General features: G+C 39.7%; 1 protein-coding gene across 4 annotated transcripts in view; it reads right to left on the minus strand.

Annotated features, from left to right (window-relative positions):
- The window catches only part of LOC122005956 (probable LRR receptor-like serine/threonine-protein kinase PAM74), a 32243-nt gene extending 14142 nt beyond the window's left edge, over nt 1–18101 (minus strand). For 3 of the 4 annotated variants that reach the window (XM_042561217.1, XM_042561216.1, XM_042561214.1), the window contains exons 1-5: nt 17979–18101; nt 16894–16986; nt 16722–16815; nt 16534–16632; nt 16359–16449 (exon numbers count right to left, since the gene is read on the minus strand). In XM_042561217.1, the coding sequence (XP_042417151.1) occupies nt 16359–16449; nt 16534–16587 (145 nt within the window). In that variant the 5' untranslated portion in view covers nt 16588–16632; nt 16722–16815; nt 16894–16986; nt 17979–18101. The remainder of the gene's footprint in view (nt 1–16358; nt 16450–16533; nt 16633–16721; nt 16816–16893; nt 16987–17978) is intronic. The other variant, XM_042561218.1, reaches the window with a different exon arrangement.
- Nucleotides 18102–18615: the final 514 nt, after the last annotated feature.

The following is an 18615-nucleotide window of genomic DNA, read 5'->3' on the forward strand; positions in this document are numbered from 1 at the left end:
TATCAAATTATAGGCTAAACTTGTTTGTTTTCAAAACTTTCCATTTTTAGATTTTCAAAAATAGTTTTGGCCTTAGACTAGTTCTTGAATCCTTAGAAAGCATGTACCCATAGGACTAATTGTTGAGCATCTCACCAACACCTTAGGTTTACCTTGCTTGTGTTTAACAAACATAGAAAGGGGTGAGATCATTATGCGGACTTAAGATGCTTATTTGATTGCATCGGCATAAGTCCGGACGTTAAATACAATTCAGATATTAATCAGTTAAAGTTCATCATCAGTCGAAACCGGTGGTTATAATTAACTTAATCGACTAACCAAGTAAAGCTACTATCTTCGATAGTTAGTTAGTACCTAATTGGTTAGGCAATTGGTTAAAGATCAAGTTCAGGGGGAGAAATTAATGTGTGTTTGAAAAAGTTTTTTTACATCTATGTTAAAACTAACTTATTTTTAAAACACCAGTTTTCAAAAAGTTAAATTTAACTAAGTTTAAATCCCACCTAATTTTTAAACCTGATTTTAAAAGATGAATATTGCAAAGTTAAACTTATTCAGTTTTGTAACATATGCTTGAAAATTCAACTTTCCAAACTTAGCTTTTATCAAATTAGCCTTAAAACTTTATTTTGGCAAAAAAAAAAAAAAAAAATTGAAAAATTATTCTTACTTGCTAAATTTTTTATTTTTTAAAATTGAAGTTAAAAATTTACCTTGTTGAAAAGTAAATGTTATTTAAACTTGCAAAGTAAATTTGAAAACTTGATTTGAAAATCTTTACACACTTATGAAACTTGATTAACTTTATACTTTTCAAAATTTAACTTGTCTCCCCCAAGTCAATTTGGCTATTTTCTTGGTGTTAAATAAATCAAAGTATATTACAAAATCTGATTACGTTTTTGCAGTAACTCAACACTATAATTGTTTACCTTTGCTTATTTTTGATGAATGCCAAAGGGGGAGGAGGGTTAGGTGGTTAAGTTAGCTAAACCAATTTGAAAACACAAACTAACTTTAAAACCATATAAATGCATGATGTTTCTTGCATATGTTTTCACTAACTTAATCAGGTTGTCATTCCATCAAAAAGGGGGAGATTGTTGGTGCGGTTAGCACTGACGATTTAACCCAGATTTTGATGAATGACAAATAGGTTAAGTTAGTCTTGTTGTTGTCTGACACTTTGATCGAGTGTGCAGGAGAAGTCCAGACAGGTCGACGGGCTGACCGGATGTCTGGCAAGAAGTCCAAGCGGGTCGACGGGCTGACCGGACGCTTGGCGAGAAGTCGGCTAGGTCGACGGGTGGCCGGATGTCGGCAAGAAGTCAGCGGGTCGGGTGGCCGGACGCTTGGCGAGAAGTCCGCTAGGTCGACGGTGGCCGGATAGTGGCGAGAAGTCAGCGGTCGGGTGGCCGGACTCTTGGCGAAGTCAGACGGGTCGGGTGGCCGGACGTCTGGCGGTAAGTGAGGTAAGTCACTGGAGGGAGTGACCGTGAGGACGCGTTCCCGGAAAGGGGACATTAGGCGTCGATCCGGCTTAGATCCATTTCGGATGTCTAAGTCGAGATCGTGACTAGATTCCGGTCTCGAAAAGACGGAATCTAAGTCATACTCTTTTTTATCCATCTGTTAAACCTTAACTGTGCTAACAATCTGTTTTACAGGATACATATTTGCCTCGGACTAACTTTGTTTTGCAGGAAAAGGGAGTTTTCTGAAACAAGGTGGTCCGGGCGCCCGGAGGGGATCCGGGCGCCCGGAAGGGATCCGGGCGCCCGGAAGGCGAATTCTATCCAGCCGAGTCGTCGCCACGTGGAGCATCATGGTTTGTGCAGCTACGTCACATTCCAGGCGCCCGGAAGGGATCCAGGCGCCTGGAACAGCATATAAAAGAAGCTTCAGCACAATCAATTTTCACTGAGAACTCTTCTACTGCTGGTCTTGCTGCTCGACGTTCAAGTGCGACGTCAACAACGCTCCGACAAAAGTGCTCCTCCGGTTTTTATTTAATTTTCTTTGTCGGTATTGCCTTATTGTCATTAGCATTTCCTGTACTCATTCTGTAATTATATTTCGACTTGCTAGTGATTGCCCAACGAAAGTGGTCAAGGACCACGGACCTTCGAGTAGGAGTCGTCACAGGCTCCGAACGAAGTAAAAACATCTGTGTCTTTTTATTTTTCCGCTGCGTTTATACTCATTTTTTTCGAATCGATATTCACCCCCCTCTATCGAATCCAACGGTCCTACAGTATATCAGACAGGTGTGTGGCAGTTCTGCTGTTTGGCTCCGTTGGTCTGGTGACTCAGCGTGGTAGCCGGCAGACAGTTCCGCTCTGTTTGGCTCCGTTGGTTTAGTGTAGTAGCGTTGTAGCCGGCAGACAGTTGGACTTTGTTTGGCTCCGTTGGTCCGCTCATGGGTAGTGTGACTCAGCGTGGTAGCCGACAGAGAGTCCTCCCCGTCATCGTGTACCGGGAGATAAGAGCATTGCGCTCTCCCATTTATTATTTTGGGGTAGGAGTATGTGTGTACTCCGACAGCATCCTGTCCACTCGGTCACTCATCAGGGGCAGTGATGTCAGAGTGCACGGTTGTCACAGCTCTACCCACTCGGACTCACCATTGTGTGTGAGATGGCTGATTGGCGTCAGGGGTGACCATGTCATTGGCATCATATGCATGATGCATTTATTGTTTGTGTTTGCTGCATTTACTTGCTGCATTTATATGGATGCATATGATTGGCATGCATACAGGATTATGACACCCTCGGTTTGACGACCCTGTTACCTTTATACCTTGGTCCTGGTTAGTACAATTTTCTCCTGTTTTTGTTTCAGTTGCATTTATTCTTCTCGTATTCAGGAGACTGTACGCATGATTAGTGTTGTCTGTTATTTACTTTATTATGCATATCAGTTGTTACCCGCTGAGCGTTGGACTCACCCCCGCCTCCGTTGTTATTTTCAGGTTGATACTGTCAGGAGGCAGTTCCAGTCACTAGTCCCTATTGCACGTAGTGCTAGTCCTCTGCTGATCACGAGTCATTATTTTAGTTTTCTCTATCAGACTATGTTTTGGTCTTGTAATGTTTTACTTATGGATCTTGTATGGATTCTTATCGTTGATGGATTTTGGTATGATTTGGATAGGTTTTACTCCATGCCTGCCTGGACGGCAGAAGAGGTGAGTTTGTCGGATTTGTGTTTTATGAGTGTAGTGGAGTAGGAAAAATCGGATTTGAGCTTTATGAGTGTAGTTGAGTAGGGTTGTTTTCGAGTCATCGTATTACTGTTCTATTTGTTTACTATTAACTGCGTGGTGATTATTTTATTATTGTTTTTATTCCAGCCGCATGTGGCTGAGGTATATAGTGATTGTAGAAAGTTTCAGATTGTCCGCCGTACAAGGGAGATGCTGCCGAAATTTCTTCGAACAGGGACTCCTCCGGGGCGTGACAATTTATTTGGTATCAGAGCTAAGTTTTACCATCGTTGTTTTCGTATTTTGGATATTTGGGATAACCTGATACCAATTTATATGGTATCAGTGCGCCAAAGTTTGGCGATACTTGTTTAGTTTTCGTGTGTTGGATTTTCGAGATTTATCTGATACCAATTTATTGGTATCAGAGCAGGGTGTGATTCCTACTTTTAGTATTCTGGATATATTTTGCTAGCCCAAGTTTGCGAGTCAAACTGGGTAGTTATTTTGGTTGCACAGATTTTCCATTATGTATATGTTTTGGACTTTCGTTTCGGATTAATATGGATTTTCGGTGATTTTCATGTTCGGAATTCCGAGGTCAATTTGGGGACTGGACAGCGACGGAACATCTCCAAACAGCAATTAGGTATGATGTTTAATTTTATAGTTTATGACATGTTTTAGCATTCTTTATTTAATACTTGTTTGGTTGTTGTAACACATATTACATGTGATAGGTTAGCCATTGAGCATGGTTGACCTTAATAGAGATCAAGGATTATAGTCTCTGGTGATTTTTCATATCATATCATCAGTAGTTTTAGCTTCTGTTACTACTAGTAGGAGATAGAGGCACGTACCAGCCTCTGCTATTGTTAACTGGGTAATGGATGATACCTACATATTCCTGTTGACTTAGCCAGTAGAGTTTTTATACTCATATCTTTTGGATATTAGGGTACCCGATACGATGAAAATTGGTCATTGGGGAGTTATCATGTTTGATCATTGTTGAGAATGGTTTGAGGTTGAGGGATATTGTGAGATCAGATATTGTGATGTGCTGATTTCTAATGATTTATGAGAGTAAATGTTATGTGGTTGTCTGTTGATCTATTACTAGATATTTGTTTTGATGATCTATTATTGGATAACTATTTTGATGATCTATTATTTGGGTTGTCGTTGATGGTGTCATAGTGAGTGTCATGTAGGATATTCACAGGTTTGATGATTATAGTTGGTGATTAGATTATAAATCGGGTGCTAGAGAGTTTACGGTTGAGTGTGCCTATGAGATTTTAATAAATCTGGTTAGTTGTGGTTAGTTAACAGGATGATAAGATTGATATTTGCTTCCTCTGATATTGGACTATGTGGATAAATAATGATTTGATATTTTGAATGCTAACTTGCTCTTATGGGGAGTAGAGATTTATTCATTTGATATTATGTGGGCTGATATTTTTGAGGATAAAAATGAGACTGTCTTGATGATCTTGAATTCTGACTTTTTCTTTTGGGCCGTACACATTTATACATATGATATTATGTGGGCTGTCATTTTCAAGTTTGAGTTGATGTAATTAGTGTTGAATTGACCCATGAACTGATTTAGTTATTTGACAATTTATTTGGGGGTCAAGTTGTTACTTGCTCTAGTGTCTATAAAGATGGATCCCTTCGGATAGTTTTGTATGGATTATGGATCAATGAACTGGTAGGATTTTTGTTGTGCTGCCTTTGGTTGTCATAGTTGAAAATTTTTCTGGGTCTGCTGAGTGGATACATGTATGGAACATGATATCCGGTTGATTATGATTGGATTGGTTTGTGAATCCTGACAAAATTTTTGATCATATAACTCTATATGAATGATTAGTAATGGTTTCAGATATTGAGGATATAAATTTGATTGAAGTGTTAAATGTAATCAATTTTCCATCAATGTCAAGGCTGGATGAAAATGGTTGAGTATTGTGTCGGATTTGGATAACATAGAAGGTAAAATAGGGAATGTCAGGTTGATTGGATTAAATATGCTGATTAGGTATATCTATGTGGTGTATACTTGTCCAGTTATGATTATTGTGGGTTTCTAGTAGATTATACCCGAGTGGTTAGGCATACATGTCTGATTGTTTATTGGAGGTATTTCGTCGATTAAATCTATGTTGTGAAATGTGCACATGTATTTGAGTGTTTTATTCGAGGTATCTTATTAATTTAATCTGAGTTGTGATATGTGCAGATGTGTTCGGTGTAATATTCGAGGTATCTTGTTGATTATGTTTGTTCTGTGTGTACACTCGTGTCTATTATGGCTTTGTTGGAAGTATTACGTTGATTATACTCTTGGCATAGGTGTATGTATGCCATGTGAGGTTGTTTGAGGTGTATTGTCGATTATACCTATGTTGATATATGCGCACGGGTTCGGTAGGTATTGTTGGAGGTATCACATTGAATTATACCTGTGCTATGAGTGTGTTTTGTGTACTAATTGGATGATTATGTCGATCATACCTATGTTGTGTGTGCACGTGTGCCAGGTGTATTGTTGGTAGCATCATGACGATTCTACCTATGTTGAGTGTTTATCATTATGTCTTTGGTTGTATTACCCTGTCAAATAATTCTCCTATTAGTGGGTGACCGATCCACTAGGATGATGATAGAGTTGACTATGGATTTGATTTGCTTACTAGGTTGTTATACCTTTGGCTGCCCACAGTGATATGTGGTTGAGTGATCTCGTGCAGCCTCTAGTTGGATAGTTAGGTGCCTTGGACATTTATGGATCGTTTGTGGTGGAGCGGAGCTCCCACATATTATTGTTGGTTTGTGAGAGAGCGTTGCTCTTACATATTTTGGATTGTTGTGGTGGAGCGTTGCTCCCACATGTTACGGATTGTTTGTGGTAGAGTGTTGCTCCCACATATGTGGTATTTCTTGTGATGGAGCGTTGCTCTCACACTGGTGGATCTATTCTTTGGTGATTTGTATTGTTGGTGATTATATTTCAGACTTATTGTCAGGGATCTTATGGTTAGAAATGTCTGTGATACGGACATTATGGGTCATGATTTTACCATTAGGGTTTGGGAAGCCTTAGATGTTTTCATGGACTCGATGATTTGGGTATCCATAGGATATTGGATCAGAATTCGTTATCGTTATTGACGACGTGGTGTTTTATTCCTGATCTGAGGTGTATCACGTACACTATCTTCGCATAGTTCTAGAGATGTTTTGACTGAAACGCCTATATGTGAAGATCAGTAGTGCGTATCTTGGTTGTCTTTTATGAGATGTTTGAGACACACGGTCACCAGTAGAGTATACCATGGTTCCACAGGAGATCGAGGTTGTTACCGTTGGGAGTAGACGGAGTCTATAGAGGAGGCACGCAACTTCCTTTGTTTGGCTCGATATTTCCGGAGATACGTTGAGGGTTTCTCACGGATTACTATGCTACTTACACGCCTGACCAGGAAAGGCGTGAAGTTCACTTGGACAGAGGATTGCAAGACCAGCTTCCAGGAGCTAAAGCGGAGATTAGTGTCGGCTTTAGTTTTTGGTTTTACCTTCAGGAGAGGAAGGATATGTCCTCTACACCGACGCATCTATTCAAGGTTTGAGCGCTGTTCTAATGCATCACGATAGAGTAGTCTCCTATGCTTCTCGTCGGTTGAAGGAGCAGGAGAAGAACTACCCTGTACATGATCTGGAGCTAGTCGCCATTATTTTTGCCATGAAGATTTGGCGACATTATTTATATGGCGTTACATTTGAGATTCTCACTGACCATAAGAGTCTCAAATATCTGTTCACTCAGAAGGAAACTTAAACTTCGACAGAGGAGATGGATGAAGTTCCTGAAGGATTACGATTGCACCATTAGCTACCACCCGGAGAAAGCTAATGTGGTTGCCGATGCACTCAGCAAGAAGTCCTGAGGGACTTTAGCTTGCCACCGAGTTTCAGTTACAGACTTGGTTCAGGGTTTCTTTGAGTTAGACCTTGAGGAGTAGGGACAGACAGAGTAGGGTACTCTGGTTACCATGGTTGCTCAGTCGTCGATCAGGACGAGGAGCAGAGAGCCCTAGGCTGCTGATCAGTATTTACAGTTTATTGGCAGCCAGATAGCTTTCGTGCAGCAGACCGAGTTCACGCGAGACGATGAGGGTGTTATACACTTCCGAGGTAGATTATGCGTACTTCAGTCTCATTCGATCTTATAGGAGTTACTTCCGGAGGCTCATCGCTCATGATTTGCTGTCCACCCAGGCGGTACCCGTATGTACCAAGATTTGAGGTGTTTCTATTGGTGGAACGACATGAAGGAAGACATCGCAGATTTTGTAGCTAGATGTCTTGTTTGTCAGCAAGTGAAGGCCGAGCATTAGAGATTTGTCGGCTTACTTCAGCAGATTTCTATTCCTGAGTGGAAATGAGAACATATTACTATGGACTTTGCGGTGAGTTTGTCGAGGACATGACAAGACCATGACGCAATTTGGGTAATCGTTGATCAATTAACCAAATCCGCGCACTTTTTAGCTATTCGGAGGACAGATTTCCTGGATCGATTGGTAGATCTGTTTTGCCGGGAGATCATCGGATCACTTGGTGTCCCGTTGACTATTATTTCGGATAGAGACCCCCGGTTCACGTCTCATTTTTGACAGAGTCTGCAGCAGGCCTTGAGCACGTAGCTCTGTTTCAGTACAGCTTTCCATCCTCAGACAGATGGATAGTCACAGCAGACCATTCAGACTCTAGAGGACTTGCTGAAGTCTTGTGTATTGGATTTTGGAGGCAGTTGGGAGGACCATTTGCCATTGGTAGAATTCGCCTACAACAACGGTTTGCATTTGGCTATCCAGATGGCACCGTTTGAAGCGTTGTATGGTAGGCCTTGTCGGACACCCACCCTCTAGGATGAGGTTGGAGAGGCCCAATTGTTGGGACCTCATAGAGCTTAGCATGAGGCAGAGTTGGTCCGTACTATTAGACGGAGAGTGTCAGAGGCACAGGACTGCCAGAAGTGTTATGCTGACCGGAATCGGAGACTCTTAGAGTTCTCCATTTGCGACCAAGTATTTCTGCGAGTTTCACCCACGAAAGGGGTGAAGAGATTGGCCTTAGAGGTAAGCCAGCTCCGCGATACATTGGACCTTTCCAGATCTTGGAGAGGATTGGAGCGGTAGCTTATTGGCTAGCACTACCACTGTCCTTGGTAGGCGTGTACGATGTGTTCTACGTGTCTATGTTGAGGAGATACCTATCCGATACGATGCATGTGCTGACAGGTATCTCAGTTCCAGTTCAGCCTGACGTAACTTATGAGGAGATTCTGGTACGGATTCTGGAACGGAAGGAGCGTTAGTTGTGGAACAAGACTATCCGGCTTGTTAAAGTCGGATGGTAGTACCATACGGACGAGGAGGCTTCTTTGGAGCTCGAGGATATGATCCGAGCTCGATGTCCCCATCTTTTCACTTGAGGTATATGGATTAATTTACCGTTCAGCATTTATACTTTCTGTCTGTTGTTAGTATTTGCTGATGGTAGATAACGAAATTTGGGGACCAAATTTTTATTAGTGGAGGAGAATGTAAAATACCGAAAAATGGCGAATAAAGATAAGGGAATTTTCCGGAATTTTTAGAAATTTTTCTGGAATTTTTCGGAGACCGTATGAACGAGTTTACGGGGATAAAAATGGGACCCAGGAAAAACCTGTTTAGGTTACCCCGTTTTAACGAGGAAAAGTCTTATTTATTTATTTTCTATTTCCTTTTTCTTATTTGTTTTCTCCCGTTACTGTGTCGTGCATTTTTCCTTCTTCTTCGACGTCGTGTGCCCGACTCTTCATCCTCGTCGAAGCCTCTCGTGCCCTAACCGCACAAGCGGTTCCCGCCTCTCCCGATCTCTTCTCTTCCTCCTCTCGTCACTGCCCTAGCCACAGCCGACGCTGCTCTCTTCCCTCTTGCGTCGAGTGGCCGACTCCTCCTTGCGCTCACGAGACACCGCCGGTCACTGGAAACCAGCGTCGTCACCGTGCCTTAGCCAGCCGACGCCATTTCCTTGCCTCTGCTGTTGCCTCGTCGCCGCAGAGATCTCAGCCTCCACCCGCACGGCTGCTGGCCGAGTCCTTTCTCCTATTATTCTCCTCCCCTACCGGTGCTCTTGGGTTTTCCCCTCTACCCTAGGACCTCTCACCGCCATTGTGACCACTGCGCCGTAGCTTTACTCTGAGCCGACATCCCTTTGCTTGCATCAGATTCACCCTTTGTGCTGGTTGTGACCACCCCAAAGAGTTAGCCGTCAGCTATGGTGAGCATCACCTCCTGATCAATTTGATTCATCACTTCCTTTCTTTGTGCGAGATTAAATTTGGGATGTTGTAGCCACTGGAGAAGGATGTATGGAGAATGGCATATTCAGTGAGTAGCATTACTGCCCTGCTGCCATATTAGAGATATAGCTGTTTCTGTGAAGTTGGATTCGTGAACAGAGTTAACAAGAACAGTTATTTAAGGACTTTGACACGAGACGAGTATCTCGACGTCGGATTTGGACCGATTGGACTTTTCCTATTGGAGGCGGGTACTTTGACTTATGTCTTTTGATATGCATAATAATGTGTTTAACATATAGCAATAGTTGTGTTATCCATTTGTTTCGGTTGGTCACTACATGATCTGTTACATGTTTGCTTGTTTACTTGTTATGCACTGCATGTTATTATTTACCTGATCATACATGCTTTAGGTAGTGACCCAACCACATGATACATTATGTTCAGGACCTAGGGTTTATTTGATACCTTATCTGTTTGTGTACCTTCCATTTGATTCATTATCTTGTAGTACACATTTTATATTTATGTATGGAGCATGCTATGCTATTCGTGATATTGCCATGTTTAGTGTCATGCATTATCTTGCATGATTGCATGCTGTGCGATTATCTGCTCCATTATTGTTGAGCACATCGCCAGTTACATGTATCTGTACACACCACCACTCATGGGTTAGTGGTATATCAGACAGGTGTGTGACAGTTCTGCTGTTTGGCTCCGTTGGTCTGGTGACTCAGCGTGGTAGCCGGCAGACAGTTCCGCTCTGTTTGGCTCTGTTGGTTTAGTGTAGTAGCGTAGTAGCGTTGTAGCCGGCAGACAGTTGGACTTTGTTTGGCTCCGTTGGTCCGCTCATGGGTAGTGTGACTCAGCGTGGTAGCCGACAGAGAGTCCTCCCCGTCATCGTGTACCGGGAGATAAGAGCATTGCGCTCCCCCATTTATTATTTTGGGGTAGGAGTATGTGTGTACTCCGACAGCATCCCGTCCACTCGGTCACTCATCAAGGGCAGTGATGTCAGAGTGCACGGTTGTCATAGCTCTACCCACTCGGACTCACCATTGTGTGTGAGATGGCTGATTGGCGTCAGGGGTGACCATGTCATTGGCATCATATGCATGATGCATTTATTGTTTGTGTTTGCTGCATTTACTTGCTGCATTTATATGGATGCATATGATTGACATGCATACAGGATTATGACACCCTCGGTTTGACGACCCTGTTACCTTTATACCTTGGTCATGGTTAGTACAGTTTTCTCCTGTTTTTGTTTCAATTGCATTTATTCTTCTCGTATTCAGGAGACTGTACGCATGATTAGTGTTGTCTGTTATTTACTTTATTATGCATATCAGTTGTTACCCGCTGAGCGTTGGACTCACCCCCGCCTCCGTTGTTATTTTCAGGTTGATGCTGTCAGGAGGCAGTTCCAGTCGCTAGTCCCTATTGCACGTAGTGCTAGTCCTCTGCTGATCACGAGTCATTATTTTAGTTTTCTCTATTAGACTATGTTTTGGTCTTGTAATGTTTTACTTATGGATCTTGTATGGATTCTTATCGTTGATGGATTTTGGTATGATTTGGATAGGTTTTACTCCATGCCTGCCTGGACGGCAGAAGAGGTGAGTTTGTCGGATTTGTGTTTTATGAGTGTAGTGGAGTAGGAAAAATCGGATTTGAGCTTTACGAGTGTAGTTGAGTAGGGTTGTTTTCGAGTCATCGTATTACTGTTCTATTTGTTTACTATTAACTGCGTGGTGATTGTTTTATTATTGTTTTTATTCCAGCCGCATGTGGCTGAGGTATATAGTGATTGTAGAAAGTTTCAGATTGTCCGTCGTACAAGGGAGATGCTGCCGAAATTTCTTCGAACAGGGACTCCTCCGGGGCGTGACACACACACTATAAGTGATATCATTTCCCAACTTATCAGGCTTATTGATTTATCGAACTAAATCTCACCCATTGCTAAATTAAAGAAATAAATATCAAATATATGTGCTTGTTATTATATTAGGATTAAGAGCACACACTTCCATAATAACTGAGGTCTTTGTTCCTTTATAAAGTTAGTATAAAAGAAATGACCTCTAATGGTCCTACTCAATACACTCTAAGTGTACTAGTGTAATTATATAGTTAAGATAAACTAATTCCTAATTACACTACGACCTTCCAATGGTTTGTTCCTTTCCATTTTGGTCGTGAGCTACTGTTTATAATTTATAAGGTACTGATAACATCATCTTCTGTATGTGACACCACATACTATGTTATCTACAATATAAATTAATTGAACAACTACAAACAAATGCAGATAATTTGACCAAATGTGATTCTTTATTCAAAATAAATGTTTACAAAAGCTTAGGCTTTCAGTATACACTCCAACAATCTCCCACTTATACTAATGACTAAGCTGCCATATCTTCTACCATACATCTGATTCTCATTCCCTCCACATGCCGATCAAAAGCTTTTGCCGGATGGGCCTTAGTGAAAGGATCTGCCAGGTTATCTGCTGATGCAATCTTGGCGATGACAACTTCTCCTCGCTTCACAATATCTCGTATCAGGTGGTACTTGCGCTCTATATGTTTACTTGCCTTATGGGCTCGTGGTTCCTTCGAGTTTGCAACTGCACCGCTATTATCACAATAAATTGTGATGATTTTGGGCAAACCAGTGTTATGCTCCGCAAGTGTACGGAAATGTCGCAAGTAATATAAAAGATTATCGTATCCACAGGGACTGGAATAAGCACTAGAAATGCCTCAATGTGAATTAGCTAAATAACTATCCAATTGTTTCAAATGCAAAGTGAAGGTAAACAAATCTAATATTAAAGATCAACAAACAAGAGTTTAGTGTTTTGGGTTATGATAAGGGGAGATTCTAGGAGTTTCGGTTTCTTTGTAAGATTTCTTGAATGTAAATGGTTCACCAATTCTTATCCCTCAATTGACAAACACTTGTAGAAAGTTGCCGGTTCTCTCTTGCAATAGATAACCGGCTAAGGACTGAGAAATGTATCTAAATATGATCAATTAGACGTGAACCTACGTTGTCCTTACACAGAAGCGCACCTATTACTATGCCTTCCTCGGATATCAACATAGAAGCCCACAACTTATTAATCTATCAAGATACAAGAAACTAATCACAAAATCCATCCTACTCTCTTGAATATTCCTATTTCCTCTTCAAGATTATCTCTCAAACGTCCTTACACGGGCTTGCACCTGTCACGTGGATCCCTCGGATGATCGAGTGAGAGTTTATCTTTACAAAGTCCACAAGAAATCCAAACAATCAATCAAGAATGAGAATTAAGCACAAATCACCATTAATCATTCAAGATCTAATTGATACAAGCAAGACAATGTCATTGAAACAAGAAATTGGCAAATCCATAAGAGATTACATCAATCCATCATACAAATACTCCCTTAATCCTAGAATACAAGATCTACTCCATGAATCGAGGAAGAATACCCGAAGAAATAAAGATTACAAGCATTTCTTAAATCCCCAATCCAAGAAACCAAGAAAAGGGGGAAAGAGAAAACTTATCTACGAAGAAGCCTTGTCTTCGGATCCAATCCTCGCTCCGGAGTCAAAATCATCAAGAACACCCCTCGAATCGCCCAGAAATCCTCCCAAGAATGGGAGGATACCACCAAATCTTGCCTTCTCCCAAAGGGGAAGAGATCCCCTTTCAATTCATGAAGGAGGGTTTAAATAGAGGAGGAAATCGGGCGCGTCCCAGTGACACGGTAGTGTGAGATTCACGGCCGTATCGGTTCCTTCTGCCAAGGCTGCAGTGTGACTCGCGGGACCCTTCTCTGGAAATGCTACTGCAGTAGTGTGGTGCACGGCCACCACTGCCAGCCTCTGGAAACCTCTGCGTGGTGTAGATCTACTGACCATGTAAGGCATCTGCTCTAATTTCTTCAATCGGGACACGGTGGTGTGAGATTCACGGCCGTGTCCTCTTCCTTCTGTTAAAACTACATGGCCGTGTGTGGTACAGTGCGATGCTCTCTCCTTGATTCCTTCCAGCTTTTCGGGGCGTAATCTTCACCATTTGACTCACGTATGGAAAATGCACAAAAGCATATCTCCGAACCAAAGAGTAAATATGCTAAAGGAAAGGTGGAAGTATAAAAATGCAGATCAAGCATGCTCAAAGTATGTAAATGTGCGTAAAACATGCATAAAAGAGTATATAATCACACACAACAGGAATCACATCTAAGTTCATTAGAAAGTTCCCGAGCCATCGCTTCTTTAGCGCCTCGAGTACTCGACTTCCATGGTTGAGTCCAAACGCATTTGCTTAACACTCCTCCATGCAATGCACCACCTCCCAAGTAAACACATGCTTGATGTAGACTTCTTGTTGTCCCTATCGATTGAAATCTAAATCGTGTAACCCGGGAGAAAATCATACGCTTGGTAAATTAGCATATAATCTCTAGTCCTTCTCGGTACTTTAATATATGCTTTCCTGCAGTCCAATGTCCTGGGTTACTCGATATCTGCTAACCATGCCTACGGTAAAAGCAGATATCGGGTCTCGTAATAGCATTGCATACATTAGGCTTCTCTGGATGAAGCATAAGGCGCTTTCATGTCCTCTATCTCTTTTGATGTCTTTGGAGACATCTCTTTAGATAAACCTATGCCTAAAGGTAAGAAACCTTTCTTGGAATCTTGCATGCTAAAACGAGCAAGGATTGTATCTATATATGAAGCTTGGGACAGACCAACATTCTTTTCTTGCGATCCCTTATCACTTTGATCCCAAGAATGTGTGCACAATCTCCTAAGTCCTTCATATCAAATTGTTTGGACAACCATACCCTTCGTCCGATAATACCTTGACATTGTTGCGATTAACAAAATATCATCTACGTATAGTACAAGAAATACCACCACGTTTCCGTTACACTTCTTGTATACACAAGACTCATCCGGACATTGAATAAATCCATAATATTGGATTACTTCATTAAAGAATGTTCCAAGACCTTGAAGCTTGCTTCATCCATAAATGGACCGATTGAGCTTGCACACTAGATGCTCTTTGCCTTTTCAATGAACCCTTCCGGTTGCCTTATGGATGTTCTCTTGAGACTTCCATTAAGGAAAGCGATCTTGACATCCATTTGCCAAATCTCATAATCCATATGAGCGAATGGATAAGAGTATCGGATAGACTTAAGCGTAGCTACCGGTGAAAAGGTCTCCTCATAATCGATTCCTTCTCTTTCCGAGTGTACCTTTCGCAACAAGCCAAGCTTTGAAGGTTTCTACCTTCCATCTTCCCTCTTTTCCTTTGTAGATCCACTTGCATCCAGACTTTTATACCATCGGTGGTTCTCTGACTCCCAGACCTTATTAGAGTACATAGACTCTATTTCAGAATTTATTGCCTTTTGCCAAGATGCTGCATCTATATTTTGGAGTGCTTCGTCATATGTTCGGGAATCAGGTTCATGTTTACCCGGGATCAAGTCCGAAGACTCTCCAAAAGACATGAATCTTTCAGGCTGCCTTACAACCCTCCCACTATGACGAGGCACTGTCTATGGTTGTGTATCATGTGTGACACGTGTTGCAGTCTCTTGTGGTACTTCATCTTGTACTGTTGGTACTGAAGTAGACGTGCCCTCTCTAAGTTCTTCTAAAATAACTTTGCTATTGGCCTTGTGATCCATTATATAATCTTCTTCTAAAAACTGGGCATTGGTGCTAACAATGACCTTCTGGTCTTTAGGACTATAAAATAAATCACCTTTCGTTCCTTTGGGATACCCCACAAACACGCGAACTTACATGCGAGATTCTAACTTATCGATCTGGTTTGGCACGTATGTCGGACTCATAATCCGAATATGTCTTAGACTGGGCTTTCGCCCATTCCACAATTCTGTGGGAGTAGAAGAAACTGATTTAGAAGGTACTAAGTTCAGAATGTACACTATGTGAAAATCAGCAATAGACTTCGGATATTATCCGAAGTAATAGGTAGTTAATTACCGAAGTAGACGCACGTGAAGTAAAAGGGTAAATTTTTTACTTCACCACACGTTACCGAAGTCTATCACCGGTTCAAAATCGGTTCAAAATTGAACCGTTTTCAAAGTAAAAAAGCTTTATTACTTCATCAAGACCAGTAAAAATACCGAAGTAATTGATGATATATTACTTCAAAGGTTACATTGTTTGACGAAGTAAAATATGTATACGACTTCATAGTTTTTGAATTTTGGCGCAGTAAATATTTTATTTTACTTCCATATAATTTGACTTAGTCGAAGTATTTATTATTGTATTACTTCATCGTAGTATAGAAGTAATAGAGCATATTTTACTACAACAAATAAATTCAAATGTAGCGAAGTAATTTATACGAACTACTTTCCAAATTTGACCAGTAGTGAAGTAAATAGTTTCTTTAACTACGCCACTATTTAAATTTATTGTAGTCTTTTGTGTTGTATTACTCCATTATTTATTTATATTGTCGAAGTAATTGACAATATTTTACTACAATACAATTTTAATTGACCAAAAGAGTATATGATAATATGTTACTCCAACACAATATTTTTCATAATCAAAATTTAATAAATATATCATAAATATGTATCAAATACAATCCAAAAGTGTATTCATAAAAGACATGTTTAACCATGACCCAAAAGTTTTGTATCCATAAATCTCTAAATAAATCCAAAATTTATATCACAGCCTACACTTAAGCACCTATATAGAAGTAGACGAATTCGCTCCATTCACTTCTGGCTTCATCATACTGAGATTGATTGTAATACTGTTTGTTTTTTGATGTTGCAAACTGAAACATAAACAGAAATTTGAGAGTCAATGTAAAATGATTCAATATTTCATAAAGAAGATATTTTATAAAGAAGAAATTCACCTTCATCTCCAATTGGTGATATTCATCCAAGACTATCTCTTTCATGTACCGCATTACACAATATCCACATTCAACACCACCTTTTTATTTTAGATTACTCTAATCAAATTGAAAATGCCATCAATAAGTCATAATCTAAATAATAAGAATTATTAATTGATGTCTAAATACATAGTCACAATACATACCGTCAGTAAGTAATATTAATGACTTAATGACAAAATTGATATTTATTAAGTAATCCAAGACTTCCTCATTTTCAGCAATTAATATTTTCTCCCTCTACAATTCCAAAATTGATTAGTTAAATAATATTAAGTAATTTCTTGAAAATGACAAATAAAATGTTCCCAAGTTTACCAATTCAGCCTCCAAACCGATGTAACCCTTGCGAGACAGTTGATGATGATATTTATAATGCATTATCCGTTCTTCTTGCTTTTCATGAATAACCTACATCATTATATTCTTGAATTAAGTATGGAAATAATCTGTAAAGCGAAAAATTAACACCATTATGTGAATCGAGACCAAAAAAATACTAAAATGTTGAAATAGTCTTGAAAGCAAAAGATTAATTATGGAAATAATCTTGAAGCACTTCATGTTAATCATATTTGATAAACCACTTCTATTAATTCTGGAAACTAAATTTTGAAGCTTAGGCATTGATTCCATAGCAGGATGTAAGAGAAAAAAAAGGAAATACTGAAAAACGTAATCTAAAATCTCAAGCATAGATTAACACTAGAAATTAAGACTTAATTACAGGAAATAATAGGAAGAAACAGCTAAGGTCAACTGGAATCACTGACTTCTAGTGTCGTAGAAATTAAAACACTACAATACTCATAAATCAACTTACATTATCTTCGTTCTCATTCCTATAATCATACATTGTGATTCCTGAAAACATATTTGGTCTCGATAGAAGTAAAGTAGGTGAAAAAACCTACAATATCATATCACTATGACTCTTTAATATTTACATCACATGACAATGTTATTCTAATATTAAAATACTGCCTTTCTTATATGCAAAAGGATTTTTCTTCCTGCATTAGTGCATTACAATCCAACAATATTTCCTATTTCAGCAATAATAGAATGATTGTAAACCATCCTAATCATGATTAAACATCATGTCATGAAAGAAAGCCATGTTGGATCATTTCACTAATGCTTTCACAGCTGTATGAGCTTAAGTTCAAGGCTGCATATCATCTGCATTGAAGTATACAACCAGACTTACAAAAAAAAACCTTACTGGTGTCAATTATAAGGTCAAGTTTGATTATTGATTAATCTAGATCTTTATGAGCCTAGTTTATAAAAACTGTACTCTTGTTAAGAACATTAAAACATACTGTATAGTTCAATACCTAAATCAACTGTGTAAAATGTTGGGCATGGAAAATTTAGAAAACATTTCTCTGCAAATATACCTGGTTGAGGGGGTTGTCAGGGGTCAATATTCGGATTCTGTAAACAATCTCTAATGAACTGTTCCACACCCTCCTCATACTATTTGGACCTTCTATCCAAGTATATCCAGGATTTATTCATTTCAATCTAGAAAAATCCCGAAACAAATAGGTTAAAATTTGAAGATATTAAAGTAAATAAATAAAAGTTAAAAAATACTACATGCAACTCAAAATGTAAAATGCATGGAAATTCAATTTGTCTATCAAGAAAATTAGAAATATTGTATTTTATCTTGATTGGTAATAATGATATGACAAGATTATGCAAGAGATAAATATATGAGATAGATGGGGTACTTGGTCTAGCTAGTGGTAGATTCCAAAAATAGTAAGATTAATCAATTGATTTTCTGATAAATTTAAAGAGGTGTCGAGGTTAAGTTAATCTGCAATTCAAATAAGTGACGAAGAATATGTCTTCCTCTTGTTATGTTGGCTAGGACTCAAGTTGCATCAGCGAAGAATTTAGTACATCAGCTGAACTAGCATGGAAACATGAATCCTATTATATGAATCTATACCGCAAAAGGAATACCATCTCCATATTAAGCAGAAAACCGAATCAAAACTCCAACTCAAACCCAAAATTCCTGCA

This window comes from Zingiber officinale, chromosome 7B (assembly GCF_018446385.1).
Source record: "Zingiber officinale cultivar Zhangliang chromosome 7B, Zo_v1.1, whole genome shotgun sequence".
Lineage (NCBI taxonomy): Eukaryota > Viridiplantae > Streptophyta > Magnoliopsida > Zingiberales > Zingiberaceae > Zingiber > Zingiber officinale.